Source organism: Anopheles moucheti, chromosome 3 (assembly GCF_943734755.1).
Source record: "Anopheles moucheti chromosome 3, idAnoMoucSN_F20_07, whole genome shotgun sequence".
Taxonomy (NCBI): domain Eukaryota; kingdom Metazoa; phylum Arthropoda; class Insecta; order Diptera; family Culicidae; genus Anopheles; species Anopheles moucheti.
Window position 1 is genome coordinate 33,671,695 of NC_069141.1, and position 26,102 is coordinate 33,697,796.

Consider the following 26,102-nt stretch of genomic DNA (forward strand, 5'->3'; position numbering starts at 1 on the left):
GTTAATATTAATCTTCCCTATCCTGTAGGGAATGGTGTGTACACACATTCATATTTCATATTCTATTGATATCATATTGATATGTCAATAGATGACATATTCTATTGATGTCTGCAGTGCACTTGAACTTGGAGACTGTGTCCTAATAAAGATGTGTGTTGTGAAGGTGGAAGGCGAAAAGGAGAACGGAGATTGCGTTTACATGCCTACAAAATATGCATTTTCATCTGCTTTGCTTCATCATCAGTCTTGGGGATGGAAATTAGTTTGTTTGTTTTTGTTTGTTTTTCTCAATTTTGGGCACAAAAGGTTCCAGAGAGTGAGAGAGAGACTTCCGTTACGGTTCGTCAACGACAGTAAATTCTACCAGTTACGTTGTCTATCAGTATCATTGTGCAATAGAACACACACTTCCTTCCGCTCATTCTACAGTGGTAAACGCGTCTAAAAGGTGACTCAATTAAGAACTTGTGAGCACATTCGGGAAAAAAAGCTGTCCAGCACTTTTGCTCCACTACGCGCACACGAGAACGTCAACAGAGGTGTCCCGGTATTGCACGTGTTGCGATGTAGCTGGACTCGCTGACTTCGCAGAATCTTTGCAAACATTCATTGCTTTAAACAGTTATGTGATTAGTTCAACAACAATATACCATCAAATACGTTTAACGATACCAACACGGTTACACACGGTTGAGTGGTTGTGGATGCGGTTTTTGATAAATACTTTTCCTTATTTGATGACGAAATGGAATTCTTTTCTTAATCTATTTCAGAAGAACGTTCATCAATGCATCCCTTCCATGCATGGGTAAGCTCTTGGCGATGCTGATGTTTAAACATCCGTTGAAATCGTTCCCAGACAATCCGTCTCAACGGGCTCACACGTTGCATCGTCCTGTTTGGCATCACCTGAAACAAGTTCTGCAAAGATGAAACAATTTCATCGTTCAACAAGTGTGTATGTGTGTGTACGCAATGATCAGGAAGGGCCAATGATCATGCAAGAACAATAATACCAACCCAAAAAAGAAAAACACATACAAAACATTTAGACAAAATTGCATTTCATTCCATGCAATGCTGATGTCACGTAAATCAAATGGAAAAGAAATACACTGTCGATGCACATGCAAAGATTGGTGTGTATAATGAAACTAAAAATTTGTCCACACTTATAGGAACGAAAGAATTTAACGCAATACCATTCATGCAATCACATTAAATAAAACAGCTCCAATAGGAGAAATTAACAAAAAATAACCACTGGAGATGAAAAGTCTATACATATAAAATAAACATATTACATTTGTCGATTCGTCGAAAACACACAATGTAAAACAAAACAAAACAAAATTCCAATCAATTGTATTAGCTTTCGGGAAATTCGAGAAGGAAACAGTTTGCACAGAGATTTTCCCATCGAAACATGCAAATGCCAGAGAGAATTCAAACAAGTACACTGAAAGATCGCGTTCGTATGATTTGCTTTGCGCGATGGATGAGAAGTAAGGATAAAAATGAAAACAATCATTTCAAGATTACTTATAAGGTAATGATCATCTACCTAAACTACTCCGAAAAAAGAACAATTACTACAATTACTATCTTTTTGCCACACTATTTAAGGAGAGGAATTAAAAAAAAACGGATTCTACTGATGAGAAAGAACAATTGCTAAAACACTCACCGGAAGCGGCACTGCTTAGCACGGTTACGGAACTGCTTTCTGCCGACAGGTCTATACTTGGCGGCGGTAATGGTGGTGGTGCCGAATCGATGGTTTCGTGCAATCGCGCCGGTATTGCTGGTGGTAAGTTTGCACACACACCGCCAGAGGAACTCACTGATGTTCCGCCACCCACGCCACCTCCTCCTCCAACACCACCACCACTGTTTCCGGTGTACATGGGTGATAACGCATTTACGGCCGGTGCGACAAAGTTCGGTGCGATCGGTGAGATGCCCACGGCCGAAATGATACGCGACGAGTTGCCAAAGTTTTGGTGGGGTGTTGGGTAGGGCGGTGGAATGGTTGTACTATTACTGCTGGCAATTCTTCGATGTGCCGTTTGAGCTGTAGGATGGCACAAAGACATATGTTAGCATCCACATAAATCAGTTTGTTACTTCCGGATGATACGTACCATAGTTCGGTGGACTTCGGAAGGAGCTACTCTCCGGCGGGAGTTCCATCGGTGGTGGTATTTGACTAGGTGCATCGACAGAACTTTCCAGTATCCTGCTGGCCAGTACTGGCCGTCCGTTCGCATACATCGACATGGTGGCGTTATAGTTTGGTGGATTCGGCAACATCCCTGCCAAATGGACACCGCCGGCAGTCGTACCGGCACCGGTCGCATAACCTCCCGCTGCGTGTGCCGATGGCGGAGGATATTGCGGAGGTCCCATCACGCCCGCACTTGTCGAAACACTGCCGGCTCCGGTTCCGGTTCCGGTAGCACCTACGCAACAGTGTGCAGGAGATTGCGAGGGACTGATCGTTATGCCCGTCCCATGGTGCAGATAGTTCGTGGGCGGATGGGCGTGATGGAAGTGAGAGAGCGTACTGTTCAGGTGGCCCGACATTGCCCCATGATGGTGCTGGTGATGGTGATGGTGGATGTTGTTTAGCGGTGGCGGTAAGATCGAACCCGCCGAAGGATGTCTCGGTTGGTGTGGGCGTGTTTTCGTTTGCTCCGACAGTGAGAGCAGCTTTTTGACGGCTTGTGGCGATGCGGCACCAAACTTCGGTGCTCCACTATTGCCACTGCTTGCGCTGCCGATCGATAAGCTGCTCATGCCCAGCCCGAGCGCTCCCTTTTTGCCTTCGCTGGTCGAACTGGTGCTCGATGTCGTGGAGAGCGTTGGAGACGGGTACCGTTTACGAACCTGCACCGTGTTCGGTGTGGTGCCTCCCTGTGCTTCACACTCCAGCGACAACCGATGCAGCTCGTCCTCGTCCGTGATGACTTTCATGTTGTTCAGGTACGCCTTCACCCGCCGCACCATCTGCGCTTCTTCGAACATTTTCTTCGGGTTCGGGGCTGCGGTCGATTTCTTCCTTCGCTTTACCGTCTGACTGTGCGCGAATGCCGATGCACCCGATGTGATCGATTGCGGAGGTGGAGCGTGCGTGACGAGCATCAGATTACCACTGCCGGACGGCACCGACATCTGATTGAGCGCGAGCATGGCCGAGCTGGGTGGCTGACATTTGTACTCCAGCATTGTCAGTATATCGTACGGCGAGTTGCACATGTGCAGCAGGGTGCGAATTTCCTTCGAAATCATGCGCAACTTCTCGAAGTTGATCAAACTGTCGATCTTCGTGTCGTTGCCGAGATGGATGAAGGTGAGATCCTTCTTCACCACCGGGTAGAACGGGATGACGGGCTGTTGCGCGTTCAGCTCCGTCTGTATCAGCTGCCGGTACTTGGACATGTTTCGCGACGGATCCATCAAGTCCTGCAGATCGTTAAATAACTTTTGATACTTTGACGGTAGCTTTTCCCACGTCTGCCTTAACCGACTGACAGCGGCGTGCCCGAGACCACTGATGATCGCAAACAAGCTGTTGAAGTTCTTGCACTCCTTGCAGTGGCGGGCAATCTTGATGAACTGTTTGATGATCTTGCACCGGCGCATCATGTTGTGCTCGCTACAGACTTCCGTCACCACCCAGAACATTTCCCGATTGACCAGCTCGGCGAACCTCACCAGCATCGGCTTCCCGTATCGGCTCTTCAGATTAAACAGATCGTCGATGTATTCGGTCGATTCGATCTGACGGAAGATGGAAAAGTCCTGCAACGTCAACTGTATTGCCAGCTCGTTTGCGTTCAGCTGCAGAAAGTGCACGGCACTCTCGCGTATTAGCTCCGGCGCTACATCGTCCGGTACAAGCGTCTCGGTGATGCCGTTCGTTTTCAAATAATACCTCGAACTAAGCCCAATACGTTCGGCAAGGTTTTGCAGTTGGTCTGGCAAACGACGCTGCTTGATCATACCACCCTCACCGACACTCACCTCGCACAGCGAAAAGTTCGAACTCGGATCGTGTATTCCGAACTCCTGCAGCGCCAACATCACCACCTCGTGTGCGGTTGTTTCTTTGTGTACCAGCAGATACTTGCACGTTTGGTCCGACTTGTACACCTTCAGGATGTGCTCGGGAAAGTCGCTTACGCGCTGCTCCTCCAGGTACGTACTGCTCGTCTTCGTCGGGATGATCGCCTCCGTCGACTGAGCCTTTGCCGGTGTGCAGTGGTTTTCTCGCAGATCCGGATTGCTCTGGTAGGTGGAGGTCGGCGGCGTTTCGTCCGAGTCCGCCGTCGTTATCGAGGAGGTCGATATGGACGATGCCTGCGACGAAAAGTTTACGCTTATGCCCGATGACCGATCGCTGCCTCCCTCGTAGTTGCTGCCATTGTTACTGTTGCCGTTGTTGGTGCTGCTACTGCTGTTACTGCTGTTGTTACTGCTGCTGTTGTTATTGTTGTTAATATTGTCATCCTGGAAGACGCTATTCTTTGGCAGTAGGTTCATCTTGATCAATGCCTTTTGGATGCGCTTCTTACCACCGAGCGTCATGAAACTGCCACCCTTGTTGTTGTTGATCTGCGAGGACGAGGACGGTGTTGATACGCCGGAATCCTTTCGTCCATACTCGATGTCTCGCACCGGGAGTGGCATAAGAAACTGGGGCGTTGGCAACAACCCACCGACTTTGTCCACCAGATCGAGAGATTTTTGAGACTGCAGCAGATCCACCCGAAGGCCTTTCTTTAGATCTAGCTTCATCTTCCCCGAATCACCGTCCGCGTTCGAATGCATACCCTTCAATGCCCACAGATTGCTCTTGACGGTAATACTAAGATGTGTAGTGCCCATTAAAATTTCCAATGCTCGCACGCACGTCACATGCTCGAAACTCTGTCCATTTACCTCAAGTATCTGATCGCCTCGTTTCAGTCCCACTTCGTATGCTTTCGTTTTCGGTTCGACCAGCGTTATAAAGATTCCGCCAGGGCCACTGGAAATCTGGAAGTTTAGATCTTCGTCCCGGGAACTACGCGCTAGCGTAACGTTCCTTTCTCGAGCATTATGCTGCGCGTACACGTGCAACATTTGTCGCTGCTCTCCCATGTTCTTTTTCACCAGTGCCGATTCAAAGATTTCCAAAAATTCCATCATCTGCGGATCGGTGTCGAAATCCGTGAAGTGATTGTTTACCCACAGTAGAACAACGCGCGTCACCCGATCGCACAGCACACTATCCCCTGGCGATGAGGAAAAGTGATGCGAGATGGATGCTGCTGCGCCATCGACGAGGTCACCGGAAGCTCCTCCACTCTCTTCACCACTACTGTCGACGTTGAACCACTTCAGCAGCTGCTTCGAAATGTCGATCGGATTGCTGATAAATGTACGGAATGTGAGCAAGAAGTCTTCCACATAATTCGGATCCGTCAGGGTCGTGTCCTCTACTAGCTGGTGCATCAACCGCTCCACCGTACCACGTATAACGACATAACCCTTGCGCGAACCGTTCTCTCCGGTGGTGTTGCGCAGCTCTGTCACCATCACCACCTGGCCGTCTTCCTCGATCTTGCGTATGTTGTCCTCGCCCTGGTGCTGTATTCGGTAGTAATCCGTCTGTGTGATGCACACGAACTGGCAGTCATCGCACTTAGTACGCATTACACCCCGATGGTACAGTTTATCCATCGTCGGCATAATGCCGAAACTGTCACCGTAGTGCAGATATTCCACCTCGCCCGTACTATGCTCGATCTCCACATGCCCATTGATTAGCACACTCCAAGAGTCCAGCTCTTCGCCATCGTTCATCACGACCGTACCGGCTTTCTCCACAACCGCAAACACCATCACGGAACAGAGGGCCCGGCGTACCGCGAATGTCATGTTGGTGAACGCTTTTAGCTTTTGCGTAAACTCGAGCAATATCTCTATGTCTTCCACCGTTCGGTCGCTGGGATCCTTTTCCAAACATTCGCGTACCGTATCCCGAACGCTTAAGCTCTACGGTTAAAGAAGGTACCAGGGGTTAGAATAATAGTTACGTCACGGGGAGTGGTGACAGTCATACTTACATCTATACTTTCGGCAATGTCTTCTTCATCGGAATCGACTACCGATTCCACCAAACCGGAGAGATCAACCTCATCCGAGTCTAGCGAGGAGCTCGTTACGGAAGTCATGGTGTCAGCCTGGCTGGTATCACTTGAATGAGATAATCGATTGCCTTTGTCATAAAGCTCTGGATAGATGCTAGTAGTTAGCTGTAAGTAAAAAAAAAAGGATTCGACAAATTAATTCACATGCGACAACAAATCCAACAAAACTGATAACACTGTCAACGGTTGGTTTGAATTTTATTCAGCACAAGCAATGGGGCGAAAACGGAAACGTCATCGCTATTTCGCCCCAGCTACAAACATTCGCCCCTACACAACACACACGCACGCGAACCAAACGCAACTAACCGCACCGAACGCACACACACTAGCGCGCAGTTCACCGAGCGCGCAACATCAACGCAAATTCCAAACATCTGTCAAAAATTTTCGACTCCTTCCGCGTTGTGTGTCGTGTTTGGAACGTTGTTTCGCATTGTTCAGTGTCCGTGTCCGTGTTCCATGCAAAATACTTGCCGATCTACCGTTTATCCGGTGCAACGATTAAACATTAAACAGCCAGCAAAACAACTCCTCGCCGACGCTTTTTTATTGCGCTACAAAAACAAAAACGTATGGCGTGTGTGTAGGCTCTGGCTCGCTCTCGGTAAAATCAAGTGTCGAAGCATTGGATCAAACAGCAGCAACACATTTGTTTAGCTATTGACTGGACTTTTGCAGCTCGAACAACGTCACTAACAATTGCTGCTGCTGCTGCTGCGCCTTGCGAGCTCGCGCCGTCTGGATTCGGTGCATGCAATCGATAATACGACAGCGAGACTGCGTTTGTGCCAAAACTCAACAGCTGGCCGTAGATTGGTGCGCTTACGAGGTGTGTGCACAGCATAAAACGAACGGAACTGGAAAGCAAAAAACCACAAAGTTCCGTTGCCCCGTGGAGGAAGCTTCGGATGGATAATTAGTGCCAGTTCTCGTCAGCATCTGCTTAGTACAACAACCCATCCTCTATCGTGCAAACATAATTGTGCCTTGGTGCCCGCAACCGCAGATATACACGACGGGCGACTAGGGGGAAAAGTGTCCTTCGCTTTCCGCACCAACTTAATATCATAGTTTGTGGGCAGGTGCGAGAGTGTTGTTTGAGAGCTCAGCAACCAATTAATGCCCGTGGTTACTTGGAGCAGCACGGGTCCTATAGCAACGGCCGCGATCCATCCATCCACAGCAACCAACAACGAAAGCAAAGAAACCAAGGGCAACACATAGGAGCTTGTTGGTTATTGTTGCTACGTATCCCTAGGTGAGAGAGAGTGCAAACACCGCCGTCTGTTTCCCCGGGGGCTTTACTGGCGTGTCGTACTGCAAAGCATTCATACACGCATCCAGCAAAACGGTCTCCTGCTTCCGTGAAGAGTGTGTGAAAACACACCGAAGTGTGCCAGAAAGTTAAAAAAGCCACCACAACACAACTTTTCCCAGCATGGTAAGGACATGAGGTCTCCCCCACAGTTGGAGGCAGAAATCAAAACGTTAGCATAACATTTTTCCCATCCCACACACACACAAGTGGGCATGCTTTTTCTGTTGGTTTAAGCATTTTCTAATTTCATTTGCCTTTCTTTGGTGCACCCCACGCGCTGCCCGTGTGTCCACACAGTGTGGTCTGCTACCCTTGAGTCTCCCCGGCAAACACACGAGAGAGCACATATTTAGTCAAGGGCAACTTTCGCCGAAACATTTTGCCAACCCACGCATCAGCATGATGCTCGTTGGGTGAAAAAGTAATGTTTCAGTGTCCCTTGATGTACAGAGTACGGAAAGCAAAAAACTCCGAATCTGAAACACGACCACTCGCTGTTTTGACCTTTGCTTCATTTTCAACCCCTCAGTTGATTCATTTTTCTCTTGTGCTACTTTTTTTTTAATTTACAGGCGTCCGGATCTGTGTCCGTTTCCACAGGAACAAAAACCACCAACAAAACTGGCATGACCGGTACCGGAACGACGGGCGTCCCTACCGGTGGCACGGGTGGTGGTGCCGGTGGACGCAAAAAATCCGGCCCCAAGTTTGAACTTTCCGACGAACAGCGGCAGGACATTAAGGAGGCGTTCGATCTGTTCGATTCGGAGGGTACCGGTATGATCGACACGAAGGAGCTGAAGGTGGCGATCCGGGCGCTTGGGTTCGAACCGAAAAAGGAGGAGATTAAAAAGATGATTGCCGAAATCGATAAGGACGGTTCGGGGAAGATATCGTTCGATGACTTCCTGCAGCTGATGACGGTCAAGATGGCGGAAAAGGACTCGAAGGAAGAGATACTGAAGGCGTTCCGGCTGTTTGACGACGATGAAACGGGTACTATTTCGTTCAAGAATCTTAAGCGGGTCGCCAAGGAGTTGGGCGAAAACCTAACCGACGAGGAACTGCAGGAAATGATCGATGAGGCGGATCGGGATGGAGACGGGGAGGTTAATCAGGAGGAATTTCTAAGGATTATGAAGAAAACTAGCCTATACTAAGCAGGAAGGGCCATTGTATTTTGGGAGGGTGGTTTATGTTCAAAGATACCATCAATGCATTTACTTTGTTTGCAAAAAAAGCAGGGTTTCTAATCGTAATACAGGAAGGACAATTCATGAAAGCCAAAGCCCAACATGGGAGTAAACTAGCTACCACATTTCGGACGGATACACAGTTGCACCCGTACGTCACACACAAGGGTATAGAAGCGCTACAAATGCGATTTGATTTTATCAACGAATTAGCAAAATCAGCAACACACGTAAGACTAAGAATCTTCCATCGCAATCTCCTTCACATTCCACATTCGCTAGGGCGTCGTCGGTAAAGGGTTTTAAACGTGTTGCATTTCCCACAATCACCAGAGCAGACAAAACAAAGCTTAACTGAATTTGATCACCACAAGGAATGGCACAGTAATAGCGGTTATTTTTTCTCTCGAGCGATTCAAGCGACATAACTTGCACACTGTCTCTATTCTTACGACTTATTCCTCTTAAAGAGGCCAACACAAAACGCTATTAGCATCGCAAAAAAAATAAGAACCATAAACGAAGCTATTGATAAGGAAAATGTGAAAGTTCGCATATTTCAACCCGATGACAAATGTGTTATTGATAATCTATTAATGATATAGGTACGTTTAAAGTAGAAACGCTATTCAGCGCACAAACACACTCAGCACAAGCAAAACCACACAACCGGGTGGCGCATGGTTAGGATGCAGGTTAATCATTTGAATTCCCACCTAAACAAATCTTTTCGCTCCAGTTGCCTCGTTTCGGCACACTTTACGTAGGGAGCAGCGCAGCACAACGAAAACGTGCTTGTTTTAATCAGTAGGACAAAGAAAGGAAGAAAACAAAAACATTGCCCGATGCATCTTACCGATCCAGGGAGATGTTCCTTTTCCGGGATCGTTTATGAAACAATCAAGCTTTACCACACCACACACACAACTCACTAACTCGCGCGCTCTTACTGCATATTTTGCTGGAAGACTAAAGAAGTATTACAAGCTGCTCTTTTACCAATCGCGCCTCACACGGGGAGAACTTAGGGGAGAACGCATTAGCTGGCTCTCCCAACTGCAACGCGAAGCGGATGCACACACGCACTATGGCTTCTTTAACGATAGCGGCGCATATTGTAGTGAGTTATTGAAAAAACAAAAATCATAGAGCAGCAGCGGCACCCGAAAATGGAACAAAGCAAGGAATTTAAGGTTGATGGGTTTTTAATGTGTATTGTGCTCGATGAAACCGTAGTGTGCTGATACGCATAACGGAAAGGTTCCAAAACAGTGCGGGAATGAGATTTAAATATGGCTCCAAAACACACATGATGCAGCAGCAACTATGTAGTGCATAGAAAGGACTTGATCGTTCAAATATATATAATATATATTTTCTTCAACAAATGGGACAAGTGAACTGATGAATGGTGTATCACTACTATCCGAAAAGCAATTCCGGTTTGTTTTTCTGTTTTTTTAGGAATTTAAGTACTGGAAGAAGTTTATCAACTCCAGAAGTATCTAAAGAAGATAAGCCATAAGGTGGAAATGGAAGGAAATATTGACCACTGGCGAGAATTTCTGTGCACTGAGTTTCACTAAGGCGAAGCTGAATGATTCTGATGATGAACTGCTGATCTTAGGAGTATTGGATCTGATGGCTTAATTGAACCAGTTCTATCATTATGAAACGTTAAACATTTTTGTTAATATTGAGTTTATCATGAAATTTTGAGATTAGAACTGAATACAATCATTTAGCTCTAAAACCCTGGATTTCCCAAAAATAAAATCCCCATCATAAATTATGTTAACAACCTATGGATTAATCGGAAAACCGTAACAAGAAAAGACCCGGGTTTTTCTCCGGAATCCAAAAACAAAAGGACACATTCATATAAAAAATCATCCTGAACAACAAACCCATACCGTTGGGCGCTGTTTAATGCGCTGGTTTTTGCTGCTTTTGGTATTAAAAATATCCATCAACGTTCGGCACAGTATGGAGGACGGTATAAGAATCTGCCATAACCACAAGCGTATAAACACATAAAGGCTGTCTTTCCTCTCGGGCACAATGATGACGATTTTACAAACGAATGAGTTCTGCAGATTTTACATACCACAGTGTCCCCATATGTAAAATGGCACACGAACAAATGCGGGGAGCGTATCGGGTATTGGTCTATTTCCGGAAGGATTTCGCTGGAACAAGGTCGACTTCGAAAGGGATCACCAATATGCTAGTTCCAGTGCAGACGTCTCATCCGAGCCGGTATGAGCTCTCCCGTACAACGGAGCTTTAATTAGATGTCAATCAAATGCAGACACTACCAACAACGCCGCCAAGCCGTTCCAAATGCCATTCAATTGCATACGGCATGGGAAGCATTAAGGCCGGGCTGAATGCACTGGAAGCTGTCTCTCTCTCCCCGTGGGGGCGCAGTGTTTTTTTCCCTCAAATTATAACATTCTCCACAGATGGCTGCAAGTTCGGGGGAGTGTTGATACGGACGAGATAAGGCATGCGTCGTTTGGGCCGCAGTCTTATAAATCATGTATTAGAAATCGAATGTGTTGTGTAACGTGACGGTTTTACTTTAAATTCCACGCGTCCACACTCACTCCGGTGGATGGTGGGTTTTTGGCAGCTTCACAATGAATAATGAATAGTTATGATTGAACAAAGCGAATATTCATTAAGCGCTGCAAAGACTGTGCGGCCGCTACCTATGTAAAGAGTAGTTATAATCCCGCGCAACTGGATTCACTGTGCGGCAGTGAGCACAGATTTGCTGGAACTAATACTGTTTGTTAAATTGCGTGTAAAGCTATTGGATTAATTGTTTTACTCGTAACAAACGGCCGCGCGCGATCGATCCATTTTTATAGCCAATAATTACTGTTGCTGCTAGGAATAATGGGTTGATGAATGAAATTAGCATGACGACGAAAAACTAATCAAATCTTAAGCACACTTTTCCTTTTTGATGCCACAGTTTTGGCTAAGTGAATTGACCGCGCGCGCGAAATGAGCATTGAGGGCACACTTACGTCGTGAAAGGGAAAACTTGGCTCAAAATGGGATTAACAAAATGGTGAAGCAACACTTTCGAGGAGCAAGTGGTACGCACGTACAAAGAAATCACAAACAGACGAGTAGAAATTTATGAGAAGTCATTATCAGAAGAGCATAGACCGAAACGAACATATAAAATCGAATCGTGACAGAATGAATCATCTCGCAGCAGCACCACAGAGAGGAGTACCGAAGAGTTGAAATGTTGTCGTTGAGTCGAACTGGGAAGGCGAGTTCCAGTCATTAAGGGCCCTTTTAAAACCATTGGCGTCTTTTGAAAAATATCTTCCTCCCGCCTTCCCCACCATTGTGTGCCCAAAGAGTGTCTAATCTACATGATAGACGACTCGGGAGCCAGTGTCTTCTGGCGGTCTGGTGGTTGCTCCTTTGAACGGCGCGCAACGGCGTAGTCAATAGACATTAACCGACTCAAAAAAGAAGCACATCAGGAAGAGATGTAAGATTGTAGAGAGCAAGAAAAAAAAGACGTTATGGAGGAATGCATGTGCCATGCATGCACTTAAAAAGTGCTCCGATAAAACCAGACGCGTTCCATCCCGACTTCCACCAGCACGGACCATTAACCCTACCAAACTCTCGTTTGGTGGGGCTTTGATTTGGTTTTATCCACATTTTTTCTATTCATCCAGATTGTGTGTGTTTTTTCTTCTGTACTGTACTGTGTGCCTCAAATACGCAACGAAACAACAACAATTACCATTTTTTCCCCGTGCAGAAACATCTTGCTCAAATGTTCCTCGCTTCGAGATTGGGATGAAACTCGTCTAAAATGGTGGAAAATATAAAGCTAGCTAATTAAGAAGCTTGGAAAGATCCGCTATTTCTAACGCTACTACTCGCCTCTGTTCTCTCTCTACTGCATCAGTGGCTACTAATTTTCCAACTGTAAAAAAAACGCGAACCCGAAACAGAAATGTGATCGAAGAAGGCGTGTTGGAGTAAGAAATTGCAGAACAAAATCCCGAGGAAACAAACACAAATGTTCCTGAAAGGTTGATCACTTTTGCTGTCTAGTGAAAGTGGGGCCTCTACGCCACTTGAGAGTGGCTTCAACAAAGCTCACCTTGTTCAGGAACTCCGGAAGCACCATTTGCCCACTTGACAACCACTCGCGACGGATGGATGTTTCTGTGAGCCACATTTTTCCCGAAGGTTGCCACACTTTTCGCGTTCGAGGAGGGAAATTTGTTCACGAAGCATGGATCGAACGGTAAGAGGAACCGTCTCCGAGTGTCGGAGGCGAAAGACAAGAAGTTACCATCCGCAACCCGGGAAGCGGGTAGCTCAATTGGACACTTAATGTAATTGAAGCTATTCAGTGGCTACTGGCTGTGTTCGCCGGTGGCGACCTCCGGCGGCGCGTTGGTGGAAGAATTCCGAAACTTGCAGACGGCTTCAACACACACACGCATACACATCGTACGGGTGGTGGTGGTGATCTTTCCCTACAATTTTCCGTTTGACTCCCCGCTACCAACTGCATGATCTCGGCTCTTGCTGCTGCTGCTCCCAATTCGGATGGCTTGTTCGAAACGTTATGAAACAAATTTGTACACGCTTAAACAACAATGGAAGAAAACGAGATTCTTCTCTCCGATTTTTTGTTTTTGAAGATCTTTCCAGCTTTTTTCGCTATTGTGTGCGCCACCACACAACAAATGCCATCGGTGACATCGGTGGGAGGAAAACATCGAAAAGAGAAGACATAGTATAAGGGACACAACACCCCTTAAGAGCTTGTCACCACCCATAAGGCCCATGTGTCAACCACCCATCATCATCAACATGAACCTCAACATATAATGCCACACACTCTGCTCTGCCCTTGCCCACACACGACAAATCGGTTGGAAGCGATGAACAATGGCTTTATATGCACAAAGCAGTCTCACTTAAATGTGGACAATTTCTTTTCTGCCCCCCACATTTTGATCTTTTTTTGGTGTAGTTTGCCAGTGTTGCCAGTGGAGGTTAATTGGAAACACCAGAATTGTGTGTCGCTTTTATGTAAGTGTCAATTCTGCTGCTGTCAAAATGTGGTACCCAAAAGCCCTTGCTTTCATCGAGCTGACATTTCCACTACTGTATGTAATTGTTCAGTTTGCGGAGTCAAGTGTCAAGTCGAGTTAATTCGATGTGTCTAAGCTTTATTCAACTATTGCAGTTATGCAATTGGTAGTTTTTAGGTGACTTATAAAACGAGTTTTGACAGTTCTAAGTCCGCATTAATAAGGCTCCAAATAACAATACTATACATGCCTCAAGGTAGAAAATAATGTCAAGATCAGTGGAAGCGATAAATGCATTTTTGAAATAAATTTCCTAATATTAAACACAAAACATAACATAACATAACATAATATATGCAATCTAATATCAGTAATACTTGAAAATAAATAAATAAATCATTTCAGCTGCATTTAGCATCATTTAATTTTCTATGCAAATCAGAATCTTCAAAATATGCTACATTACTAAGCCTAATGTAGTTAAAGTTAAATGTCTCTAATATTTCTGAATTATTCTATTTGAAAATGATGACTGGCCCAATAACCACGAGAGGCCTTGAGTTCTGCTATTTCTGGCTTTTCTTTAAGCTCGTTTACCCGTAACCGAACAGTCAGTCCTTGCTACGGCGGATTTTTCCCGGATGGGATTTTGAACCGGTCCTTTCGTGTGAAAATCAGCGCCACCTCGGTCCACACGAAAGATGGCCATAATCAGACATATTTTAACAAACATTACAGCCAGGTTTCTATAATAAATTGACTCAGACTGTTTTCTTTGCAAGTTTTAACGGTTCTACCAAATCTTTCTTGAGCTTTGTTTACTTAAGTTGTTCATAAAAAAATACTTCCTTCAGAAATCCCCAAAAATTACAACATATCCCTTCGTATATCACAATCATACTTCTCGTTATGGCCTTTAAGGCTTTATTTGCTTTAAGTTTATTGTATAAACCAGCAACAAACTAATTTTTTACTAAACAGGTAAAATACAATTTTGAAAATAACTATCATATATGTTTTTTATTTGAGGGCACTGTTGGTACGTGTTGAAAAACCATACATTTTAGTAAAAATTAAATCGAAATGCAATGCTATCTGAGCTGCTTCAACTCCGGGCTCCCCTAAGGTTGCCTCCACTCATTCCGCTTATAGGTAGATCCGCTTCTGGTTATAATACTACGTTCGAAAGGAAGAATGCAACAAAATAAAACCTAAATAACATATTGTATCAAACACCATCAATGATTCAGTTCATCGACCGTATTTATAAAGCCGAGCGATCCCTCGTTTGATCGAAATGCAACTGTTTAACATGACCATTCTGTCCATTGCGATCTAAACCTCCATTTCCACCTTCAAGTGACCACGTTTCGCCACTTCAGTACAAAACGATGTCACAACCGATTTAACCCGCGCAACTCCACGGAAAAAGCGCAACTCCCCCTTTAACCACCCACCCACCCAAAAGCCAGTAACAAACGTAGCAAAACGGAAACAACACATGTCCACCACCGGGTCAACAGCAGCAGCAGCAGCAGCACAATCATCGCCTTTTCATTCCTCCACAATACTCGGGGGTGCAGTTCAATAGGCCCTCTAATGAGGCTGCTGTTCCACTGAGCTACATTCGCACCGGGACCGGCAATCTGTCCTCAAGAACTGGTCCGCTGCAGAGAGTGCGGCATCACGAAGCACAAAAAAAAACAAACCATCCGAACACCATCGGAACGGTTCCAAGAGGTGTATGGCCTCACCCTATTTGCAAAACATTTCCGGATCGACAAATGGGATTGTTAACACCGACCAGTCGGTGGTCTGTGGCTGATGGGTTGATGGGTGGGATCGGTCTGGGATCTGTACGTTTTCATTCCCAGCTTCATTTTTTCCACCCCACACCCATCGGGCGGATGCCACCGTGGACTCCGGCACCTGGATGATGTCCAATCATCGGCATGTTGTACGTTCCATTCCATCTCACCCCACTGGATGACATAGTTCACTCGTCCATGTTGAAGACTTCCGGAGCAACAAAACACCCCGTGGGCCGGCCCATGCCGGACGGAATGAAGCAATTTCCAACCTACCCGGTTCTGCCTGCTTGCCGGGCGTGATTAAGGTGGGAATATAAAATCGATTTAAACTCTTAATCGAATCAGCAGAAGATGGCTTTCAATCGGTTCCACAGCCGATCTGCACGGAAGGCACGTTTGCAGCGTGTTAAATGGGAACTTCTAGCGAGACGAGATGGAGTTTTCTGCTATTTCTGCATGGTAGTTTATTTTAAAAAAAACATTTATTAACCATTTACATTTCCTACGCATTTAGCGCATTTCCATTTAAGTTAAAATTGTGTGTTTTTCAAGTTACAGGATGTGTGCATGTGTGCAGGATAAATTTGACACTTGGGCATTACGTTTATAGGTCGTGGTTGAGTTAACGTATCAAAACAAGTGATACGTCATTCGAAGTAGCCACAAGTGTATTGCTTACGCAACAACGAATTCCTGGGCGAATTGCAGGGGTGAGAGTACAGCAGGATCCGTGGGTCAGCATTCGGGCCCTTACGCGCGAAATTGAAGCGGCTCCAAACACTGTCAACCATGCATTGAATGAAGATCTTCGCTATGCATCCTAAAAACGCCGTAGCGGAGTTGGACCATTTCTATGACTTACACCAGCTCCAACGTTTGGCCTCACAGCTCCCCGGACCTCAACCCCTATTTCACAACACAAAAGCGGAACTGATCTAAAAAATTATATCCCTTTTAGCGGCCCTACCCAGGGCCATGGTGGTCATCAGAGCTTGCTCCAGGCACCGGAGGCGGATAAAGGCAGTCATCGATGCCATGGGTGGCTACTTCGAGTAATTTGTACGAGGTAAGTTTAACTTCGTAGTAACAATTTATTTCTTATTTGTTATTTAAAAAAAAACAATTCCCACAGAACCTGTCAAATTCATCGTGTACACCGTAGCGAGATTAAAAATACCACCTATGTAGCAAACATGTAGGAACAGGCAATGGGATTGTAAGCCACTCTCTTCCCCAAAATTAAAGCTGCAACACCTGCAACACAACACAATACATATGTCGAAGATACGTTGTACTACAGCAAACCATTCACTTCAAGCAAAGTCCACGTAACGCTTCTTACCACATGGAATGTTTATGTTTTGCAGTAGCATGCGCCTTTACCATTCGTTACATGCCACAGGTCCCACGGAGCTGGTTCCAGCTTCCGTTCGCATTTATTCCATCCCGTGCCGTTTTGATGTACACACGTAGGAGCTGTGTGCATAATGTTTATTCATCGCTCGTGTATAATCATACCGGCTCGCTATGGCACGCGCTCGCGCTCGCTCGCTGTGTTTGCGATGCACCTTCTTTATCGGTGCCAGACGACGAATAAAGAATGGACAGCAGGAAAAGAAATAATATGCTATGGAGCACCCGTCCGCCTTGGTCAGTAAGCCAGTCCCGATAGTGTATGGATAGCAAGCAGGTGGTGGGAGAGAAACTAAGCGGAGGGGACACACACTGGGTCGCTATTAGAGAGACCACATTACGTGCGTGCGTGCGTGCGTGAGTGCGTGCATGCAGCCACCGACACGGAGAGCACGTAACGTTACGCTAATCAAACGGCAGATGCTCGTGCCGATTGACACAAAAGCAGGAAGTAGAAGCACACCACCACCACCACCGCCAGCCAGTGGCAGTCTAGGCCACCAATTTGTGACGAGATAACGCACCCTGTGAGGGGGCCACACCCATGCAAAGAAGAAATGGCTTCGGTGTGGAGAAAGTTACGACGAAACCGATCAATCCATCCCCAATTGCATGTGAAGCATAAACCATTCATGGTTCAATATGCAAATAAAATCATCTAGTTCCGCTAATGTAGGTCAAATGAGTAAAGTGGAACTATGTAAAATTGTAACACATGTTTGCGTAAGATGCATTAATACTACCACATAACATAAAACTATCCTTTCTCATGTGTATCTCTTTCATTACAGCGTGAGAGCCATAATATAGCACGCCTGGAAGGCACAAAAGTGCACAGGAACCAACCAAACTCCATTAAAAGTTAAAAACAACGGTTGTCGTTGAAATTAAGAACCGGAAGTCATAAAAATTCATCTCGCACAAACTTACTAGCAGGAGGAAAGTGGCAGCTGGCAAGCCAAAGCCTGTTACGTGCACTGTGAGTGTGTGAGAGCTATTAGGCTTTTTGGCCATGTTTGCGACATACGGCCACACGGAAAGGGGTAATAATAATAATCATACAGGGTTTTACACTTTAGTTCAGACTGGCAGCACACATTTTTTGACACGCCGCACTCGATTTCTTGTCGCGAGCGCACATTTTTGATTGCAAGCACCGGATTTTTGATCGGGAGCATTTAATTTCAACAGCCAGACGCTTGAAAGCTTTTCGGCCGCATGTTTATAACCCCCCTTGTGAAAGATTGGTTTGAGTTTGTAGCATTTGTTTATATGCAATATTGTTTGTTTTTTTAGTTACTTGATAAGTTTTGGTGCAAAATATGTTTAAAAAATTGTGAAAAGGTTTAAAAAACATGTATTGGATAACGTGTTTGAAGAATTATGCCCGAATCGCTCTAATTCTATGTATGCAACAGATTTATTTAAATGTGCAGCAGTGGATCCTTGGAGATAAACCTATGTCCATAGGATTGGTTCAAAATTGTGCTAACCGACAGAATGGCGCCAGATTTCTAATCTTCTCTTGAGCTATTCACGGACATCGGTGTAATCATTTTGCGTAAACCTCATATATTCCCACGAAATTCTGCTGCTGCTAACAATAGTGTTGTGTGTCATTAGACAGGTACGTAATTGTTCGTCCGAAATTCTCTAACTCACCCACGATCTTGTTTACAGGTATCACACAGGTATCACAACGTGTTACACATTAGGAACACATTTAGAGCTACGCAAACAAATTAATTGGAAGCACACAGTGAACCTAAAGAAAATTAATACGATTTCAAGCTATGCATTTCTTAATATTTAATGGTGTTATAAGCTGAATAAACTTTATTAAATCCTCGATTGATGTTTAGCATTTCTGCAATATCTTTGCCGGATGCACCATTTTCGTACGCTGTAACAACACGGTTTCGATCTTCGTCAAATGTAGTTTTGTTACGGCGTCGAGGTACAGCCTCCGATGTATCCAAGTTTGCTGTAGGATTATCATGAACAGAATTATCTCCTTGTTGTATTGCAAGGATAAAATACACAGTACCTCTTTGAAATGCGTAGCTCTAAATGTGTTCCTAATGTGTAACACGTTGTGATACCTGAGTGATACCTGTAAACAAGATCGTGGGTGAGCTAGAGAATTTCGGACGAACAATTACGTACCTGTCTAATGACACACAACACTATTGTTAGCAGCAGCAGTATTTCGTGGGAATATATGAGGTTTACGCAAAATGATTACACCGATGTCCGTGAATAGCTCAAGAGAAGATTAGAAATCTGGCGCCATTCTGTCGGTTAGCACAATTTTGAACCAATCCTATGGACATAGGTTTATCTCCAAGGATCCACTGCTGCACATTTAAATAAATCTGTTGCATACATAGAATTAGAGCGATTCGGGCATAATTCTTCAAACACGTTATCCAATACATGTTTTTTAAACCTTTTCACAATTTTTTAAACATATTTTGCACCAAAACTTATCAAGTAACTAAAAAAACAAACAATATTGCATATAAACAAATGCTACAAACTCAAACCAATCTTTCACAAGGGGGGTTATAAACATGCGGCCGAAAAGCTTTCAAGCGTCTGGCTGTTGAAATTAAACCCAGCGGTCAAGCTTTTACTCGTTTCTCTGCGTTTCATCCACTTCCAACCCTCGTTGGCCTATACTTTTACGCATCGACACATGCTATCTCCGTTTTTTTGTTCGTCAAGCATGTTCTTCTCTCGCTCTTTCCGAACTTTACGAAAGTTTCGCACCGTCCGCGATGTGTATGTACACGTTGAGCTTATGGAATTATCCATGTGTGTGTAAAAATCATTTTGACAGGACCGACTTTCCGTAGTAGCCATAGTTTGTTTTGCTTCGACGTGGAAAGGTGTCTTGTGAGAATAGAAGCAAAATTGTGTATAAAACCATTAAAAACGATTAAAAATGGCATCCAATCGAAAGAACCAACTACCACCAAGTGACTGGAAAGGGAAACCACGGAAATCGGAAAGAGAACATTGAGAAAAGTGGTGGAAAGTTGACCAACGCGGCGTCAAGACAAGTTGACGCTGAAAATATATTATGGCTACCGCTGGATTTTGGTAAGTAATTAAATTCAATACATTTGGACTAATTCATCTAATTTACATCTTTCTTTTATCGGTGTAGGTATTTTTTGTTATTGTAAAGTGATTGGCACGAAGGACAAGACCATGAACACTGTCCAAGAAGAATGAAGCGGAAAGGACAACAAATGAAGCATGGTAAGTGTGTACTTTTGTGTGTTTTATACAAAATTTAAAGATTTATTTATTAATTGAAACTTTGTTTTATTTCCAGACCTACGCATAACACCATATCTGTAACCAAGAAAAGTGCAAGTGAAAAATATGTAAATAAAAGCAATAATAAATTATTAAAAAAATTACTTTTTGTCCTACGATATGATGACATAATCCCAATATGCAAGCAAATAACGCACCCATACCTAAGCGGATACCGCGCTGCACACCAATACATGCACAAAAAAGCTCTTCGTTAAGCGGGCTTCACAGAGGCTTCACTTGGACCAACTGAAGCCTCTGTGAAGCCCGCTTAACGAAGATTTTGACCGCTGGGAATGCTCCCGATCAAAAATCCGGTGCTTGCAATCAAAAATGTGCGCTCGCGACAAGAAATCGAGTGCGGCGTGTCAAAAAATGTGTGCTGCCAGTCTGAACTAAAGTGTAAAACCCTGTAATGATAATGCTTCCCAAACTCGCTGCCGGCATGGGCACAGAATCAACATCTCAACCCACATTGACCCACCCAATGCATTGATCGGGAATTATGTGGAAGTCGCTGCTGTTTCTGCTTCTGCCCACAGCTTCGGTGTGTGCGCCGGTCGTCATCATTCACCTTTACAGCTATTACAAGCAATAAAAAAACACCGAAATGGTATCTTCACTTTCACTACCACAAACGAATGGTGCGTTCGGATGCGGGAGCGGTTCGGGGCTTCTTACCAACCCCAAAAATATCAACCCTACACGCGAATTCATGGTGGAGTGGTGCGTTACCGTTGTTGTTGTTGTTGTTGCTGCTGGATCGTGATGATGATGATCATGATGATGCAATCGATCATTACTAACAAGGAACTCATTTGCAAAGCCTCCCAGGTGGTGCTGGAAAGTCCGACCGAAAAACAGGGGGGTGGAACGATTGGAAAGCATAAAACCACGATGCATGATTACAGTGTTGTGTAATCGATGGAATATAACTCCAATTCCCGCCCACCGATTGGCCTTTCCTTTTGCAGTCAATGAATATAAAGTTTGCGGCAACCACAAAGCAAGGTGAGAGCAATGAATTATTGATAAAATTTGATGCATTGGAAAACTGTTAGCATGTTTAACTTTAATTTTGAACAAAATAAAAACTGTGATGTTTCGTTTTATAAATTTGAAAAATAATATTAAAAAGTCTTAAAACCACTTAACAAAGACAAAATAAGAAAGACTTTCTCATTGGAGAAAGAAAAATAACACGAAAACAACAAGCAAACTAGAAAATCAAAACAAAACAATAAAAGCACAAAACAAAAACTATGATATTTCGTTTTATAAATTTAAAAAAAATATTAAAAAGTCTTACAAGCACTTAACAAAGGCAAAATAAGAAAGACTTTCTCATTAGAGAACGAAACACGAAAACAACAAGCAAACTAGAAAATCAAAACAAGACAACAGAGGCACAACACAAAATCCACTTCGCAGAGCTCATTAAAAGCTGTTTACTTTTCCATCCCGGTGGGATCTTTCTCTAGTGCTTCATTAAGTGCCCAGGGCCAGGGCAAGGGACATTAGAGAAGACGTTTGCACCCTCCAAGCTGACACTACACGCAATGCGACACTCGGATTAATGTCTTCCGAAACGGGGTGTCATATGTGTCCCCCGTTGTGCAGGGGCTTTGAGGCGTTAAAAAGGCGAAGCAACGCAGTTTCTCCGGCCACCAGCCACGTTGAGCTGTTCAAGTGCCGGAAAGACATTGTATATACTAGTTTACCATCCAAAGAGCACCAGTTTCATATATTCATTAATCTGTTTCTTTACATATTTGAAGTGTAGTATAAACGGTACGCTTGTAATGAATCCACTCCTTGAAGATATTACTGTCCGAAGCATTAGAATGGACCGTAAAGGACAAAAACAACGGACGACACAACATCTTCCCTGCAGAAGGACATGGTATTGTTATCAAGAACAGAACAACACTAATCCTTTGTTATGGAAGCAACACAAGATGATAGAATCGGACAACTATCCCTGAGTAATGCGACACAGGAAACGGTCCTCTTTTGAGAAGAAGGAAGATCGTTGCTGACCTATTGTTGCTTAACCATAAAACTCTGCCCCACAAAGCAGTCAAGCGTCAATTGCACCGATTTGCAGAACGCAGCGCATGAGGTTGACATCAGCTGAACCATACCGGTTCCTTTATCTAGCCTTGAAATTCCTCTCCAGCGAACCTCCCCCATCGATTATTCGCGTCACGAATGTGAATTCGCGCCGAAACCAACATTCCTCGTCCGATTAGATCATTCCGGGTTGTTCGATGCTCTCGGCAAACAACATATCTCCGCACCGTTACACACGGGTGCCATTGAAATTTAAATTAGCCAAATGCTTCTGTCACTGCTGCAGACAACACACAGGAGAATCAACCTTTTTAGCGCGCCCCTGTGGACCATCGTCTCCCACTCCCCCAAAATGGGATGGGTGCAAGCATATAGTGGCGGATGAGTTCCCACCCCTTGTTTTGTTTGGTGGGCAATAAATCAAACAATTCACCAGCGTTATACAGCCGCGAAAGGGGGAGCTGTCTGTCCATTCGGTCGCAATTTTTCCATCAAAACAGAACCGCTTCTCGCTTCCTTCGGGAGGGTGTTCTTCCGCCAGGGCGGCGTAGAACCAGGCCACCTGATGTCAATCGCGAATGCTGCACAGTACCGGCACACCAGACCAGATGGCGTACATCATGGCCACAATCAAGCCGATTGTGTGTTTGCGTGGTGTGTCGTCTCATCCGACCCGATGGTGGTTATTACTTGATCTCTGGAGGGAGATTAATCCCATCTGCATTTGTCCGGCACACACAGACATAAAAGCGCAACGACAGCCGGCTACCGGCTGTGTGGTTGGGATTGGTTGGATGATCTCGCGGGATTGTTGTTATTAAATCCGATTCCCTTTCGGTGGGCTCTATGCACATGAGTGAAATAATTTATCCACCAACCGGAACCACACAAACCGTCAACCGAAACGTAACTCTCCAGCAAATGGGTACAGTGAGTGATGGTCCCAGGAGAGGAAGTGCAGGAGCATTCCGTGCCTTCGGTAGTGCGGTTTTTACTTACTGTTCGTCGTTCGAATCGTAGGCACTAGGAAGGATGAAACGTAGCACCACCGTACCCTGTGGCGTTGGTCGCGCCCGTTCGCGGTTTTGATGACGTCCGTACGGGGTAGGAAACCCTATCGGCGCAACGCCTGCAAACAACCCTCTGGACGGTTGGCTATGGAAGTGCATCGTAACAAGATTAGCATTATGCATCACGACGACGACTCCACAAAGGGGTGGAAAAATTGTCGATTTTAGACGAATTTTACAGTGAAAGCGGACGAGCTCGTCAATAACGAGCGAACGACCGGTTGATGATGAACGGTTCCGTTCGGTAGTTACTACTTTCAGTCGCAGTCGATTAAGACACTCAGCAATCTTTTCGGTTCCGCTCGGTAGCCCCAGCGATGATTGAATTGCTGTGACAATCTCATACGAGCATTGGAGCAACAACTTGAAAAATGAATGATTTTTGCTCAATAAAATAGTGCCATTCCGAAACACTATAACACCAATATGACATATTTTACATGAAACGAATAAAGATACAGGAAAATGTATGGGAATTCCACCTATCAGGATTCCAGATATCCACATTCCAGTATAGAGATATGTGCCAAGTGCTCTGATTGGTAATCAAATAAATATTTCAATTTCAAAGTCTGGAGAGGAATGATGATAACAAAACTGATCTTGTAAAGAACCATCATAAAGACTTGTTTCCTCCGACTATCGGACGAAAAGAGGCTCGAGTTCGTAGAATATCTAAAAGAAAGTAGAAATAGAGAAATAATGATTTATATCCTTCACTCCTCCCTCAATATTGTGCCATACCATCGAAATCTGTGGACCGTCGGGTGTCATTCTGCTGACAAGACCAGCCTCCTCTTCACAATAGTCAGAGGTCACTATCTTTTTCAGCTCCTTCTTTGACATTACCACCTATTGCAGTAATTTCTTCATTGTCCTAATTTCGAGGCGCGTTAATAGCTGCAGGGCTTTTGAGATACCAGCAGGCAACTTCGAACCACTTCGAATAATACTTCGGGTCTCACTAATAACTTTCCTGCTTGCTAGTTGCTTGCTCTTTGAACATTTTAGTAGTTTTTCAATGTTCAGAACATTGCGAACTTTTTGTAATATAGATTGTTCTACACCTTCGTACCACACCGCTTCTACAAAGTAATAAAAATAGAAAAATAGCCCACACACCGCCTAGGCTGTGCCCTCTTTTTCCATGGGCAAACTTTGTAAAACTTCCTGCAGTGTCCCAAAAAAAACCCCCAAAGCATCCCCGACACTTACCGAGCTAGTGTGCTTCAGACGATGCATGTTCGCGTGCTTGGTGCTGTTGCTGGTGGCCGTCGTGCTGGTCGTGCCGGTTGCATGATTGCTCCCGATGACTCCACCGCCACCACCACCACCGAGACTGTTGCCGGTGCTGCCGGTGCTACTGTTGACGCTTGCCAGCGCGACGACGGCGGCACCGGCCTGCAGATGATGGCCAGAACTCAACGATGACGTACCTCTCGGGGGTGGTGCCGGTGCAACGGTCGGAACTGGGCCACCGCCACCTCCAGCAACTGGCCCTTCGCCAGCGCCACCGGCAAGCGTTTCGCCAATACCGGCCGTGATTGCAATGCCGTGATGCTGTGCCTGCTCACCTGCAACACGCCTCAGGTGTTGCTGTTGCAGATGATGATTGTTGTGTGCAGGATGCTGCTGCTGCTGCTGCTGCTGATGAAGATGATGCTGGTGGTGCAGGAGCGGGCTGTGGTTGGCCGTGGCCTGTTCCGATGGGCTAATTGGCAATTTTCTATCGGTCATTTATTACCTATTATTTTTAGAAAATACACTTTTCCAAACAACAACTATATCGCTGGGTGCATGACTCGCCCGGTTTGCACACCGCCCACACCACAGACTTCCGAACACTTTCTCCGATTATTTTTGTTTTATGTTCCGTGTAGCCGTGGTTTTTTTTTCTGTGTGTGTAGCTCGTATTACTTTTTATCGCTATATCTATCGCTCTAGTGCGGGGTGAAACCGGTCATAAAATGCAATACACAGACACTTTAAGTTTCCACTGCACTTCCTTCACATGGCGGAGAGAGACGGCATACACATCCTAACGCAACTGTAGAGCCCTTGGTAAGGCAGCAATCATTTTGTACCGTACGCAACCACTGGATGCACCGAGAACGGTTCTCTTGTTAGCCAACAAACTTCATCCTTTGCGATGGTAGCGGGTGATGAACGCAACCCGTGACGATAACACATTGCTTTCCCCAGAATGGGTGACACACTCAACGCACGCACGCCCAATGGCTTTCACACGGGACACAGGAAGACCATCACGCGCAAACAACACAGACACGGGGTCCGGGGGAAGTCGATCGGTCGCAAACGGTTACGATCTTATTTCACCTTTGCTTCCGGTGCCTTCCCGATGGAGCGTTATGCCGGAGCGACACTGCACTTGGTGGATGGAAGATTGCTCGATTGCTTCCGTGCGCGTTCGGTTATCAATTCACGCACTAAAACTCATCAGCTTGCAATCGAATATCAATCGCTGGCCGCACACACTCTCCGGACGATGATAAACCTACAATAATAAGAAGCAAAAAAAAAACATAATAACCCCTGCACATCAGTGAACGATTTACTGTAGTAGTTCCTTCTGTTAACACG

The 26,102-nt window shown here is 45.1% G+C and overlaps 2 protein-coding genes across 2 annotated transcripts; one reads left to right on the forward strand and one right to left on the reverse strand.

Annotated features, from left to right (window-relative positions):
- Positions 1–552: 552 nt before the first annotated feature.
- Positions 553–25,304, reverse strand: LOC128304919 (rap guanine nucleotide exchange factor 2). The gene is made up of 5 exons (XM_053042162.1): positions 24,717–25,304; positions 6,117–6,305; positions 2,148–6,045; positions 1,691–2,077; positions 553–912 (listed from the first exon to the last, which is right to left on the reverse strand). Exons 1-5 carry the CDS (start codon positions 25,236–25,238, stop codon positions 836–838), a joined length of 5,073 nt encoding a protein of 1,690 aa, XP_052898122.1. The 5' UTR covers positions 25,239–25,304; the 3' UTR covers positions 553–835.
- Positions 6,599–9,224, forward strand: LOC128304920 (uncharacterized). The gene is made up of 2 exons (XM_053042163.1): positions 6,599–7,644; positions 8,094–9,224. Exons 1-2 carry the CDS (start codon positions 7,642–7,644, stop codon positions 8,679–8,681), a joined length of 591 nt encoding a protein of 196 aa, XP_052898123.1. The 5' UTR covers positions 6,599–7,641; the 3' UTR covers positions 8,682–9,224.
- Positions 25,305–26,102: the final 798 nt, after the last annotated feature.